Source organism: Canis lupus, chromosome 2 (assembly GCF_003254725.2).
Source record: "Canis lupus dingo isolate Sandy chromosome 2, ASM325472v2, whole genome shotgun sequence".
NCBI classification, from domain to species: Eukaryota; Metazoa; Chordata; class Mammalia; order Carnivora; family Canidae; genus Canis; species Canis lupus.
In genome coordinates, this window is record NC_064244.1 from 28,513,935 (window position 1) to 28,528,352 (window position 14,418).

The 14,418-nt window shown below is 40.1% G+C and overlaps 1 protein-coding gene across 2 annotated transcripts in view; it reads left to right on the plus strand.

The window, feature by feature from the left end:
• Window positions 1-925: 925 nt before the first annotated feature.
• Window positions 926-14,418, plus strand: part of IL15RA (interleukin 15 receptor subunit alpha) — a 51,634-nt gene continuing 38,141 nt past the window's right edge. Inside the window, exon 1 of one of the 2 annotated variants that reach the window (XM_049101232.1) lies at window positions 926-1,113. In XM_049101232.1, coding sequence (XP_048957189.1) covers window positions 999-1,113 — 115 coding nt within the window. In that variant the 5' untranslated portion in view covers window positions 926-998. The remainder of the gene's footprint in view (window positions 1,114-14,418) is intronic. The other variant, XM_049101225.1, reaches the window with a different exon arrangement.

The window sequence follows — 14,418 nt, forward strand, 5'->3', positions numbered from 1 at the left end:
AGGGAGGGAGGGAGGGAGGGAGGAGAGAAGGAGGGAAGGAAGGAGGGAGGGAGGGAGGGAGGGAGGGAGGGAGGAAAGAAGGAGGGAGAGAGGGAGGGAGAGAGGAAGGAGGGAGGGAGGGAAGGAGGGAAGGAGGGAGGGAGTGAGGGAGGGAGGAGAGAAGGAGGGAAGGAAGGAGGGAGGGAGGAAAGAAGGAGGGAGGGAGGGAGAGAGGAAGGAGGGAGGGAAGGAAGGAAGGAGGGAGGGAGGGGAGGAGGAAGGAGGGAGGGAGGAAGGAAGGTAGGAAGGAGGGCGGGAGGAGAGAAAGGGAGAGAGGGAGGGAGGGAGGGGAGGAGCAGCCCACCTGCAGAGAGGCAGCCAGCCGGCAGGGTGGGAGCACGGGCTGCGCCGGGGCGGGGGTGACGCGGTGCGGCCCCTCATCCTTCTCCCTCCCGCGCCCCCTTCACACCCTGCACCTTCCTCGGGGAGGAGCGACGCACCGGCCGGGACGAGCCGAGCGCGGGTGACGCGGCGGGGCCCGGGGCAGGTGGCTCTGGCGGCAGGTGCCCCGAGCGGCCACACCGCGGCGACAGCTCCGCGGCCACCCAGGCCCGGGGGACCCGCGCCGCCCAGGTCACTCGGCCTTCGTCCCGGCGGCGCGGGGACACCTGCACAGCGAGGTCGGAGCGACCGCGGCCTGGAGGAGCGGCGGGGAGGAGCGCGCGGGCGCGGCTCGACTCAGGTGCGGGCGCCCCCCCCCCCCCCCCCCGGGGCCGCGGAGTCGGGTCTCTGCGCGGGGGCGCGGGGGCGCGGCGGCCGCTTCCAGGGGTGGGGGTGGGGGGTGGGGATGCTGAGTCACGGATCTGTCACCGCCGCTCACCTCTCCCCGGCCCTCCGGGGGCTAAAGCAAAAGCGAAAGCGAATGCGCCTCGCGGGGCGGCCGGTCCCGGGAGCGGCGCCCGCCACCGCGTCCGCGGCGCTCGGGCATCTGCGCGGGGCCGACGGGGCCGACGGGGCGGATGGCGCGGACGGGGCGGACGGGGCGGACGGGGCCGCCGCTCCGGGGCCGCCGGCTCCCCGCGCTCCCCGCGCTGCTGCTGCTGCTGCTGCCGCCGCTCCGGCCCGCGACGCCGGGTAGGGAGAGGCGGCGCCCCCCGGCGGGAGGGCGCGGGGACACGTGCAGGCGGGCGCGGGAGGGCAGCGCCCCGAGCCGACCCGCCCCGCTCGCGGCCGCCCGGGGCCGGGCTCTGAACGCGCAGGCTTCCCACATCCCCGAGGCGGAGGTTAGCAGCGGGGTCTGCAGGGGGAGGGGGCGCAGGACGGGGTGGCCGCGTGTTGGGCAGCTGGCCCCCCGGAGCGACCTGCAAACAGCCCCGAGGTCTTCAGCGGCAGGAAACCCGGGAAGGGCGCGGGCGCGGGCGCGGTGGGGCGGCCTGCAGCGCGGGCACTCGGGCGAGGGGAAGAAATAGTCGGTGATGGCTTGGAGTACCCCACACGGACGTAGGGCGCGGAGGTGTAATCTCGGCAGGAAGAACCCAGTGAGTGACGCATAGGTTTTCATCCCGGGGAGCTGGAGAGGAGGGAGGAGAAAGAATAGATCCGGCTTTAACAGGGAGCCAGCCCTCTGAGGCTCTGCAGAAAGCTAGGAACCCTCTCCCCAGAAAAATGCATGAATGCACATGCATATAAGCCAGGGCCCCATGAAAGGCCATCCATAGAGTCTCCAAGAGTTAGTTTACTCAGTGATTTCTGTGTGTCTGTGTCTGTGTGTGTTAAGGCAAGACTCCCAATAATTTGCATTCAGTCCCGTGGATCTATCCACCTAATACCTAGCACTTGATCAGACCCATCCATCCACATCTGCCACCAGCTGGCTTGGTGTGAATCCTGCAGCCCTGCAGAGTTTCATGAAGTTTTATTTTCTCGAGACTATGGATTTTCTCCCACAACTGAGAAAACTCAGCAGAGGGTGAGTTCTAGTTCCTCCACATCTTTGTCAGCACTTGGGTAGAATCAGTCTTTTTTTTTTTCCCTGACTGCTGTTGGTGACCTGGTCACCATCTCATCTCCCTACAGTTCCTTTTTTTTTTTTTTTTTTCCCTACGGTTCCTAGGGAGATCTCTCATCCTTTCATCTCCCTAGCCAGTGTGCAGAATAGCCAGGAGACTGGGGCAGTGCTCCCAGCACAGTGAGAAAGTGAGATGCAGCGTTAGTCAGGGCCCCACAAGTGCAGAGGGCACTGCAGGTAAGAGCTCCAAAGTTCATTGACATACCCTCATGTTTGACCTCACAATGGTACTGCTGCCTTTCTGCAGCTCCCGCTGTTTCTCGGTGTTTCTGGGGCAGGTTTGGTGACATAGAATAGATAATAAACTTCATACATTTAATTACATGATAAGTTTAGAGATAAATGTATACACTCAGGAACCATCGTGATCAAGAAGGTAAATATAAACATCACCACCAAATGTCTCCTCTTGTCTTCCATAACCTTTGCCTCCCACCCAACGCCCAACGCTTTCCCCCCCAGGCCACCACCACGGGCTTTTAGTCACTTTGACTTGTTGCCATTTCTAGAATGTTATATAAATGAAGCCATACAATATGTACTCTTTTATTGTCTGGCTACTTTTATGCACAGTTACTGTTCTGAGAATTCCCCCTTCATCTTCTAATTTGTGTCAATAGCTTGTTCTTTATTATTGCTGAGAAGTATTTCATTCCATGGGTACCATACTGTTGGTTTATCCACTCGGTTGTTACTAGACATCTGGGTTGTTTCTGGTTTGGGCTGTTACATCGAAAGCTGTTATGAACATTCACTAATCGGTTTTGTGTGGACACAGGCTTTCATGTCTTTTGGGTAGAGAAAATGGGAGCAGGATGGCTGAATCATATGACATGTATGTGTTTAATTTTTACATTCCCACCAGCAGGGGGTGAGTTCTAGTTTCTCCACATCTTTATCAGCACTTGGTAGGATCAGTCTTTTTTTTATCCTTGAAAAAAGTTTTCCACCTTTTTGAGATATAATTGACATATAAGCTTAAGATGTACAATATGTACAACATGAGGATTTGATATATGTACATCTTGTGACATGATTACCACATTCATCGCCTCACACATTTACCAAAGTGTGTGTGTGTGTGTGTGTGTGTGTGTGTGTGTGGTTGGTCAGTCTCTTCAGTTGTACCCATTCTAATAGGTGTGTAGTGGACTGTCATATTTTTTTCTCATAGTTTTTAACTTGCATTTCTCTAATAACCAATGATGTTGAGCATCTTTTCATGTGCTTATTTGCCATCAGTATTCTTTGGTAAAGTGCGTGGTTAAAACTTTTGCCCTTTAAAAATTGAGTTGTTGAATTATTATTGAGTTTGGAGAGTTCTTTATGTATTTTATATACAAGACCTTTATCAGATATAATTTGGAAACATTTTCTCAGAGTCTGTGGCTTGTCTTTTCATTCTCTTAACAGTGTCTGATGAACAGAAAGTTTTAATTTTGATGAAGTTCAGTTTATTTCTCTTAGGTATTATGTTTTCAGTGTCATCTTTAGAAATCTTTGCCTAACTTAAGGTCGCAAAGGTTTTCTTGTAGAGTTTTCATAGCGCTAAGGCTTTACGTTTATGTCTGATTCATTTTGAGTTAATTTTTTATATAATGTAAAGTATGGATTGAAAGTTCCATATTTGCTTGGTTTCAGGTTTTTTTTGCGTAGGGATATCCAATTGTTCCATCACTATTTGTTGAAAAGATGATCTTAACCAAATTGCTCTTACACCTACTTTGAACATCAAATGTTCATAGAAGTGTTGGTTGCTGTAGCCAAAATATCATCAGTCTGATTATATTTCTCTACATTAGCAATAAGCAATTGGAAATTGAAATTTAAAAATATATACATCACTTGCAATAGCATCAAAAAGTATGAACCGCTTATGGATAAACTGACAAAAGATGAGAAAGACCGATGCACTCAAAACCACAAACCACTGCTGAGAGAAATTAAAGCAGACCTAAACAAATGGAGACACATACCTCACGGACTGGACAAATCAATTAGGTAACGATTCCAACCCCCAAGTCAAAATTTCAGTAGGCTTTCATGCAAAAATTTAAAAAATGATTCCAAAATTTGCTTGGAAATGCATTAAGACCTGGTATAGCCCAAACAACTTTGAAAAACAACGTTCTCTAAGTTGGAGAAATAACACTTCTGATTTTGAGACTTATCATAAGGTTACAGTACTCAAGACAATGTAGTATTAGGGTAAAGAGGAACAGAGGGCTAACAGAATAGTCTGTGCCTAATGTTTTTAAATGAGCTTGGAAGGGAAGTGGATACAAATTATCCAATTTGCTACCTGGTACTATGATCCTGATCAGAAATTATAGAGAGAAGCCCCTTCCTTATCACCAGTGGAACAAAGAATATATAGTCTCAGATATGTTCCTGCTAGTTTACAGTGCTAACAGACACAGAAAATTGCTGTTATTTGTTCTTAGTAAAAAGGCATTATTTGGAGGGGAAACCAATCATTTTAGGCAAGAAGTAATTTACTGCTTAAAGATCCTCACACCCTGAAAGGCTGCAGATGATTTTCCAAAAGCAGCTGGAGTGGATGAGGATTTGTTTGAAGATAAGTATACCTTACCAACTTGGATTTCGTTATACAGGGTGTTTAGTACAGTTGGGGTGGCTTTACAATTTTTGGGTCTTTAAACATTTTAAAAGCCATTTTTCAGAATTCTGGGGAGTTTTGCTCAAACTCTTCATTTTTTATTTCAGATCAGTTTTATCTAGTTATTATTGTTTTATGCTGCTACTTATAGCAACAAAAATAAAAACTTAAATGCACAAAATATGGCATTTATGGAAATCAACCTAAATGTTCAATAGTGGAGGACTGCATAAATAAATGCAGTTGCTTTCAAATAATATGCATCATATTACTCAGTTTTTACTAGAAGATCTAGAAGTAGCTATCATTCAGTAGGGAGATACTATGGTGTGTGTGTGTGTGTGTCTGTGTGTGTGTGTGTGTGTAGTTGTCAACCTTTTCTTATTTTTCTGTCATAATTGAAATTGCCTGTGTAAAAAGCAAATAAAACTATAAAAGAAGTAGCTCAAAAAAGATATAGAATTTGGGTTTTTTTTTTTTCAGATTCATTTTTAACTAATTAGAGCTGATCTTGTTTGGCAATGTTTACATGATTTTATAAATTTTGCAAATTGGAATTTTTAGGACTATAGAGTCACCATATATAATATTTGTGCATACCATTTTACATTTTATAATATTTTATAAATACATTTTACAATATTTACAACTTGTTTAAAAGTTCCTTATTGCTAGAACTGTGTCATCTGGATAGTTAGGTTGTTTCAAAATGTCTGATGTTCTAAAAAGTAGGAATAACTGGATAAAAATAAACTAAATAGAGCAAAAAGGGCAAGGGAAAACTTCTCAGAGTCTAAAAAAATTGGTATAAATGCTTCTGGGGATATTCTTTATCAATCAAATCATTACTTTGACTAACTTCTTAATTTCTTTTGGGCTAAGTCACTTTTGCCAAATTGATTTTACCAAATAGTGTGTAACTGTGTAAATAAATGTATAAAATTCCCTAGTATATACGCTTGAATTAATATCCCTGTTACTTATTACACATGGTTGATGTTATTTGAATGTTTTTTACTAAGAAAGACTTGATTTTCTTCGGAGCAGTAGGGAGCCACTGAGGGTCTCTGGGCCAGAGGGACACTACTGGACCTGCATGGTGGAAAGATTACTCTTCTAAATAATGTGAAGAATAAACCGTAGTCAAGACGGTCTAGAGGCAGGAAGCTAAGTTAGAGACTTCTGCAACAGTTCCAGTAAATGGTGATGAAATCCTGAACCGAGACACTCTCATTAAGGAAGAGAGGAGGGGGCAGATTTCCTTTTGAGTCTTACAAGCATAGAGTGTATTTCATTCTTTCCCTTTTATTTGCTCTTCAGCCTATAGCTGAACTCAACTGTTCAAAGCCCTGATAAATCAATATTTAAGGACCCCACTATGATGAATTCATCTACCACATGAAAGGTGGATTAGGAATCTCAGTTAAGGAGCCTGAGACAGAAAGAACAGAATTTTGAGTTAAAGAAAATGATCTGGGTAGAGTGTGTACTTATAGTGAGTGGCAAAAGGAAGTGAACATGTTGACTTGGTTGGCATTTCAGCTAGAAAAATAATGAAAGAAAATGGATTAATGTGACTACAGAGGCTTTATACTTTTGATGCATCAGTGTCACAGTGAGCCGCTTGACAGGAGCAATGACATCTCATACTTCTTTGTGTCCTACTACTCTTTGCATGCTGTAGACATACATATAAATGGTAGAACAATAGGGAAAAAAAATTGGAATGGATTCTGACTCTCCTGAAACAATGAGAGGGGCATGCTAACACAATACCTTTTCAACTCTGGATATGAGACTAGGCCAAGAATACTTACCATATTAGACTGTAAGCCAACTTGTTAAAGAAGTATGATTTACAAGTTCTGCAACATAGAGAAAGGCGTGGCCCTAAACACAATTTGGGTGACTTCATTTATGATCACTGGGACTTGTATATGGGGTTTTGTTGGGGGTTTTTTTTGGGTACTTAAGAGTTTTTAAAATCCCAGAACCTTAAATTTATGACTATTTACATTATTTCATCCATTCCTCTCTGTATATTCATAAGCCACTAACCCCAGAAGGCACCTATCACATACCAGGCTTAGCATTGTGAGAGTACCAGAGAACTTTGAAATACATTTACCACCTCTGAGGAGCTTACAGTATTGTAGGCAAGACTTGCTTATGTGGAATGTCTAAGGAATAATATTATAAAAAAACATATAGGGAAATTATAACTGAAGTATCAAAAGATATAATTGGGGTCTCTAGAAAGAAAGGTTATTGATACAGTCAAATGTATTATCCCCAGTGTACTTATGAAAGAGTCTAGCTTTGTAGGGTAAATAACTGGCCATTGTGCGGCTAACAGGGCTGGTTTCAGCATATTGATATCCTTGTGCCTTCATATATCAATTAGTATCTTTCTTCGAGGCCTGTTCACAATCTACTAGTGGTCTAGTAGAATGGCAGAGTAGATAGTCTGAAAAATCTCCTGCTACAAAACACCCAGAAATGATGAATAATACAGAGCAAATACCTATTAAAATCCAGAGCTAATAAAATATGTATTCAACTATATAAAGCAAAAAAAATCTATGGTGGTGTTTATAATATATGTAGAAGCAAAATGTATGACAACAATAACACAAAGCCTGGGAGAAGAGAAATGGAAGGATATTGCTGACAGTTTTTACACTGTATCTGTGAAGCAGTAGAATGTCACTTGAAGGTGAACTGTGAAGTGTTAAAGACATACCATAAACCCTAAGGCAACCACCAAAATCATACGACAAATAATTACAGTTAGTAAGCCAACAAAGTGGATAAAATGAAATCATGAAATATACTCAGATTATCTCATGACATGATCATCTCCATAGAAAATCTATGGAATCCACAAAAATACTCTTAGAATAAGTGAGTATAGAAATGTTGCAGACTGGGATCCCTGGGTGGCGCAGCAGTTTAGCGCCTGCCTTTGGCCCAGGGCACGATCCTGGAGACCCGGGATCGAATCCCACGTCGGGCTCCCGGTGCATGGAGCCTGCTTCTCCCTCTGCCTGTGTCTCTGCCTGTGTCTCTGCCTCTCTCTCTCTCTCTCTCTCTGTGACTATCATAAATAAATAAAAATTAAAAAAAAAAGAAATGTTGCAGACTACACAATTAACTTATCAATATATAAAATACTAGCGACAAGCAATTAGAAATTGAAAAAAATGAAAAAAAGACCATTTGTGTTGACGTAAAAAATAAGAAATATTTAAGAACACAGTTGACAAAAAATGTACAAAATCAGTACCCAAAAACCTATAAAGCATTTCTGAGATAAAATACTTAAGATTTAAATAAACTGAGAGAGCTGCTATATTTATAGATATTGAGAAGATTCAATATTATTAAGAGGTCATTTCTTCGCCAACTTGATCTATAAATGTAATGCAATTCCAATCAAACTTTCAACAGGATTTCTTTTTTTTAAGATTTTATTTATTCATGAGAGACACAGAGAGAGAAAGGCAGAGACATAGGCAGAGGGAGAAGTAAGCTCCCTGTGGGGAGCCCAATGCGGGACTGGATGCCGGGACTCTGGGATCACAACCTGAGTGGAAGGCAGATGCTTCAACCACTGAGACCTCTTTTTTTCTTTTTCTTTTTTTTGGTTAGTAGAAAATGATATACTGGTTGGAAAACTCAGTAAGGGACCAAACTCAACTTAAAAATGATTAACAAAGTTGCAGAATTTACACTATCTGACTTCAAGATTTATTATAATGCTATAATAATCAAGACAGTGTGGTATTGGTGTCAAGATTAACAAATAGACAGATATATCGATGGAACAGGATAGCAAGTCCAGAAATAAACCCACTCATACTTGGTCCTGGCTCAGGATCCTAAACCAATACCACCAGAGGTCCACTACTGTGAGAAAAGGGCAAGGAAGCTTTTTTCTACACAAACCCTGTAAGGATCCAAGGGAGAAGTGACTACAAGATGTTAAGAAGCAATATAACTGAAAGCTCCAACCCCAAGAGCCAGACACACAGCCTGCCTAAGATTGAGGCAAGACTAGGACAACAGAAAACTTCTCTTGACCCCACCACCACCAGGCAAGTAAGCACCAAGTAACGTTCATAGCAGTTAACCACCAAAGGTGTGGTGGGCAAGAGTGTGGAGGTATCCTCTTGGGGTTTAGATACATAGAGAAGGATGAAAAATACGGGTGGATTAGGAACACAGAGAAACACTCTGGCCCTCCACCCTAAGCACACAAGAACAATAGAGGAATTTGAAGCCAGTGGTGTTCTGAAGGCAACAAAATCGAAACCCAATTCAACAACTGACTAGATGGACTCCATCCCCCTACATTGTCAGTTTAGCCAAAGAAGTTTTCCCATTTTCAGACATAAATACTATTTTACCTCAGTCCTACACAAATCGTCCAGCATTCAATCAAAAATTATATGACACACTAAAAAGCAACAACAATACAATCCCACTATCAAGGGACAAAGCATAAAAAACAAGATTCAGAGATGACCCAAAAATTGGAACTATGAGACTGGAAGTTAAAATAAATATCACTAACCTGTTAAAGGCTCTAGTGGAAAGGATGGATAGTATTTCTGAACAAATGAGTAATTTCAGCTGAGAGGTGGAAACCGTAACATAGTGTCAAATGGAAATGTTAGAAATTAAAACAAAACAAAACAGTAATCAAGATGAAGAAAGTTTTCAACAGACTTATCAGAACATTTGATGCAGCCAAGGAAAGAATCATAAACTTGAATAGGTCGGTAGAAATTACTCTAACAGAAACACAGAAAAAAAAAAAAAGTGAGACAAAGTATGCAAGAGCTATAGGACAACAGAAAATAGTTTAATACATGTGTAACCAGAATTCCAGAAACAAAGGAGAATGGGGCAGAAGAAATATTTGAAGAGGTAACAGTTTAGAATGTGCCCAAATTCATAAAAGATATTAAGTCATAGATCCAGGAAGCTCAGAGAACACCAAGCAGGATAAATGCCTCCCCCTCCCATCCAAAACACCCTCACATCTAAACACAGCATACTTAAACCACTGAAAAGCAATGATGAAGCAAAACTGTGATAAAGCAGATAAAGATACATTACTCAGAAGAATGAAGATAAGAATTAGGGCAGACTTATCAGAGATTATTCAAGCCATTAAAAATGGTTTTTAAAATGCTAAAATAAAATAAATAAAACCTGTCAAGCCAGAATTCTATAACCAAGATAACTAGTTATTAAAAAACTGAAAGCAAAATACTCTTCTCTGACAAACAAAAAGTGAAAGGATTCATCACCAGCAGACTCATACTTTAAGAAACACTTAAAAAAAAGTTCTTTAGGCAAAAGGAATATAATCCTAAACAGAAACTTGGATCTATAAAAAGAAAAGCTCCGGAAATGGTTAAAATGGAAGTAAATAAAATATATTTGTCCTTTTAAATCACTCTAAAAAATATCTGACTATCCAAAGCAAAAATGGCAAAGTATTGCATTTATAGAATATATAAAAGTAAAATGTACAACAGCAAAAAAAGGGGGAGGAGGGAGAAATTTTAGGTATGCATTGGTAGAGTTCTTTTTTTTTTAAGATTTTGTTTATTTATCATGAGAGACACAGAGAGAGGGGCAGAGACACAGGCAGAGGGAGAAGCAGGCTCTTCACAGGGAGCCCGATGCAGGACTTGATCCCAGGACCCTGGAATCACGCCCTGAGCCAAAGGCAGACTCTCAACTGCTGAGCCACCCAGGCATCCCTAGAGTTCTTAACTATATGTGAGGTGCTGTAGCTGTAATACTGTTTGAAGGTAGCCTTTGATAAAGTAAAGATATATATTGTTTACCTTAGTGAAACCACTAAAAATAATTTAGAGTGGTACATATAATAAGCCAATAGTGAAGATAAAGTGGGATAATAAATAAGTCAATCCAAAAGCAGGCAGAATAGTGGAAAAATGAACAATGATCAGATGGAACAAATAACTAGCAAAATGGTAGTCTTAAATCCAGCCACATTAATAATTACATTAAATACAAGTGATCTAACCATATCAATCAAAAAACAGAGAATCTTCAATTAAATTAAAAAAACAACACTCCACTATATGCTGCATATAAAATAGCCACTTTGAATATACAAGCAAAGACAGATTAGAAGAAAAAGAATGGAAAAAGATATACCATGCAAACAATAATCAGAAGAAATCCGGAATATTTTATTATAGCAAACAAAGTAAATATCAGAAGAAGGGATATTACCAGGACATTAATTCACCAAGGAATATTACCAGGAATATTAATTCACCAAGAAGACATAGAAATCCTAGTTGTGTTTGCACTTACACAATGGAGCTTCAAAATTCATAAAGCAAATCTAATAAAACTGAAAGAAGTAAAATACAAACCAAGATTATAGTTAGAGACTTTAACACTATTCTTTCAGTAATAAAAAACAAAACAAAACAAAAAACTGGGATGCCTGGGTGGCTCAGTAGTTGAGCATCTGCCTTTTCAGGGTGTGATCCCAGAGTCCCACATCAGGCTCCCCACAGGGAGCCTGCTTCTCCTTCTGCCTGTGTCTCTGCCTCTCTCTCTATGTGTCTCTCGTGAATAAATAAAAATCTAAAAAAAAAAACCTAATAGAAAAAAACAATAAGTATATAGAAGATCAAAACTTTAATCTAACTGGCATTTACAGAAGACTCCAGTCCAACAACCAGATAACACATTCCTTTCAAATATATCTGGAACACTCACCAAGAGAGACCATACTGTGGGCCATAAAGCAAACCTCAAAAAATTCCAAATCATTGAATTTACACAAAATATGTCCTGTAACCACAAAGGAATTAAATTAGAATGCCTTAACAGAAAAATATCTGGAAAATCCTCAAATGTGTCAAAATTCAACAAAACCTTTATAAATAATCTATGGGCCAAAGAAGAAATTATAAGGGAAAATAGAAAATATTTTAGTTGAATGATAATGAAAATACATTTAAATAAGCTATAATTTGTGGAACTCAGTTAAAAGAGATCTGAGAAAGAAATTAATCATACTAAGTGTTTATATTAGAAAAGAAGAAAAGTCTCAAATCAGTGATCTAAGCTTTCACCTGAAGAAACCAGACAACAATGAGCAAATAAACCTTAAGCAAAAGGAAGAAAATGGTAATTATAAAGAGCAGAATCAATGACATTGAAGCAGAAAACAATAAAGAATATATCAATTAAACTAAAGGCTGGTCATTTCAATAGATCAATAAAAGTGTAAGTCTCTAGCCACACTGATCAAGAAGAAAAGTCAATAAACATGAACTACCAACCCTGGGAATGAAAAGGAGCATCACTGCAGATCCTACAGATATCTGATGGCTCAGAAAGTCTTATTATAAATAACTTTATGGCTGGAAATATGACAACTTAGGTAAAATGGACAAATTCATTGAAACACAAATACAAAAGCCCATTTGGGAATAACCTGAGTTGTCTTATAGCTTAGAGAGTTAAAGTTGTAGTTTAAAACAACTCCAACAAAAACTTACAGACCCAGATGGCTTCACTGGCTAATTCAAAAAAAATAAAATAAAATAAAAATAAACATAAAAATAAATCAAAGGCATGCAAATTTGAGAGATGGCTAAATCCTCAACAGCAGTGGAATATGGAAGGTAGGTGATGATAACTACCTGACAATGCAGAATTCTATGCTGCATAAAATTGTCACTTAAGAAAGATAGTGAAATAAAGACTCAAACAAAAAGAAAATAATAACAGGTAATGGCATTAAAGCATCTCTAAGGTTCTTATATTGCTGGGGAGGAGGCTGTGGATATCAATTAATTTCTTCACATTATTAAGGATGCATGTTAAAGAGGTTAGTATAATCACTACATGGAGACAGGTCACTTAACATGGAACAGTAACAATTCTAAACTTGTATACCTATAAAGCATAGGCTCAAAATACACGAGGCAAAAATGGTCAGAACTATTTTAAAAATTAACAAATAGGGACTCTTCGGTTGCTCAGCAGTTGAGCCACCTGTGTGTGGCTCAGGGATCCTGAGGACCTGGGATCAAGTCTCACATTGGGTACCCATGGGGAGCTTGCTTCTCTCTCTGCCTATGTCTCTGCCTCTCTCTGTGTGTGTCTCATGAATAAATAAATACAATCTTTAAAAAAATAAAAATAAAAAATTAACAAATACACAATAATAATGGAGACTTTTAACATACCCCTCTAAATATTTGATGGATCAAATGTGACAATAAATCAGTGAGAATACAAAGGTTGTGAAAACAATTAACAAGCTTGATCAAATATGGAACAATTTGTCTAAGAACTGAATAATACAAATTCTTTTCAAATACTCAGAGAACATTTCTAAAAACTGGGGCCCCTGGGTGGCTCAGTGGTTGAACATCTGCCTTTGGTTCAGGTCATGATCCTGGGATCCTGGGATCAAGTCCCATATCAGGTTCCCCACAGGGAGCCTGCTTCTCCCCCTGCCTGTGTCTCTGCCTCTCTCTCTGTGTCTCTCATGAATGAATAAATTAAAATCTTAATTAAAAAAAACTGACTCTCTGTTACCAGGCTATAAAATCAGCCTTAATACATTTCAAATGATAGGTATTATATAGACTAACTTCTCTGACCACAAGGAATATAAGTCAGGAAAAAAATAACCAAAAAATTACCTAGGATAAAACAAAACAAAAGCACCAAACACCACTTTCTGGAAACTTAGAGCCCTAAGTACTTATGTTAGAAAATAAGGAAAGCCTCACATTATGAGCTAAGCATCCAACTACAGACCTTATAGAAAAGCAGAATAGGTCCAATAGGAGTAGAAGAACAAAACAATAAGGATAAAAACAGATATCAATAATATTGAAAACAGATGTACATTAGAGAGATGAACAAATCCAATAGTTGGTTCCTTGAAAAATCTACTAAAATGAACAAACCTCTAGCAGAATTAATCAAGAATAAAAGAGAACACATAAATAATCTTAGACATGTAAAAGAGTGCATAAATGAAACATTTAAAATACCTTCATGCTAGTAAATTTGAAAGTGTAGGTGACAAGTCCTTGTTTAAAAAACAACAACAACAATTTACTGAGATGTCTGAGTGGTGAAGCATCCAACTCTTGATTCTGGCTGGCTCAGGCCATGATCGAGCCCACACTGGGCACCACGCTGGGTGTGGAACCTGCTTAAGATTCTTTCTCTCCCTCTCCTTTTGCCCCTCCCCCTTCTAAAAAAAAGCAAACATAAAAACACAAGCCAAAAGAAAAAAAATGATTACCAAAACTAAGTCAAGAAGAAATAGAATAAACCTGAAAATTCCCTTTCAAAACAGGAACAAGACAAAGTTTCACACTATAATCCCTCCTTTTCAACTTTATACAAGAAATCCTAACTAATATAGTTAGACAAGAAAACAGACATACAGATTGGAAAAGAACTTTTCAAGCTCTTATTTTCAGATATATGATTGTTATGCTCTCACAATAATTTGCAGATAATTATTAAGGATTGAGCTAGATTGTTGAATTAAAATTCAATATTCAAGAATCAATATTCTTTCTGTGTACCTGCAAAAAGCATTTTGAAAATACACTTTTTAAAAAGATGACATTTACAAAGCACACCTCCCCACCCAAAATTAAGTACCTACTAATAAATCAACAAAAGATACATCACTCCTGGGGACCTAGGTGGC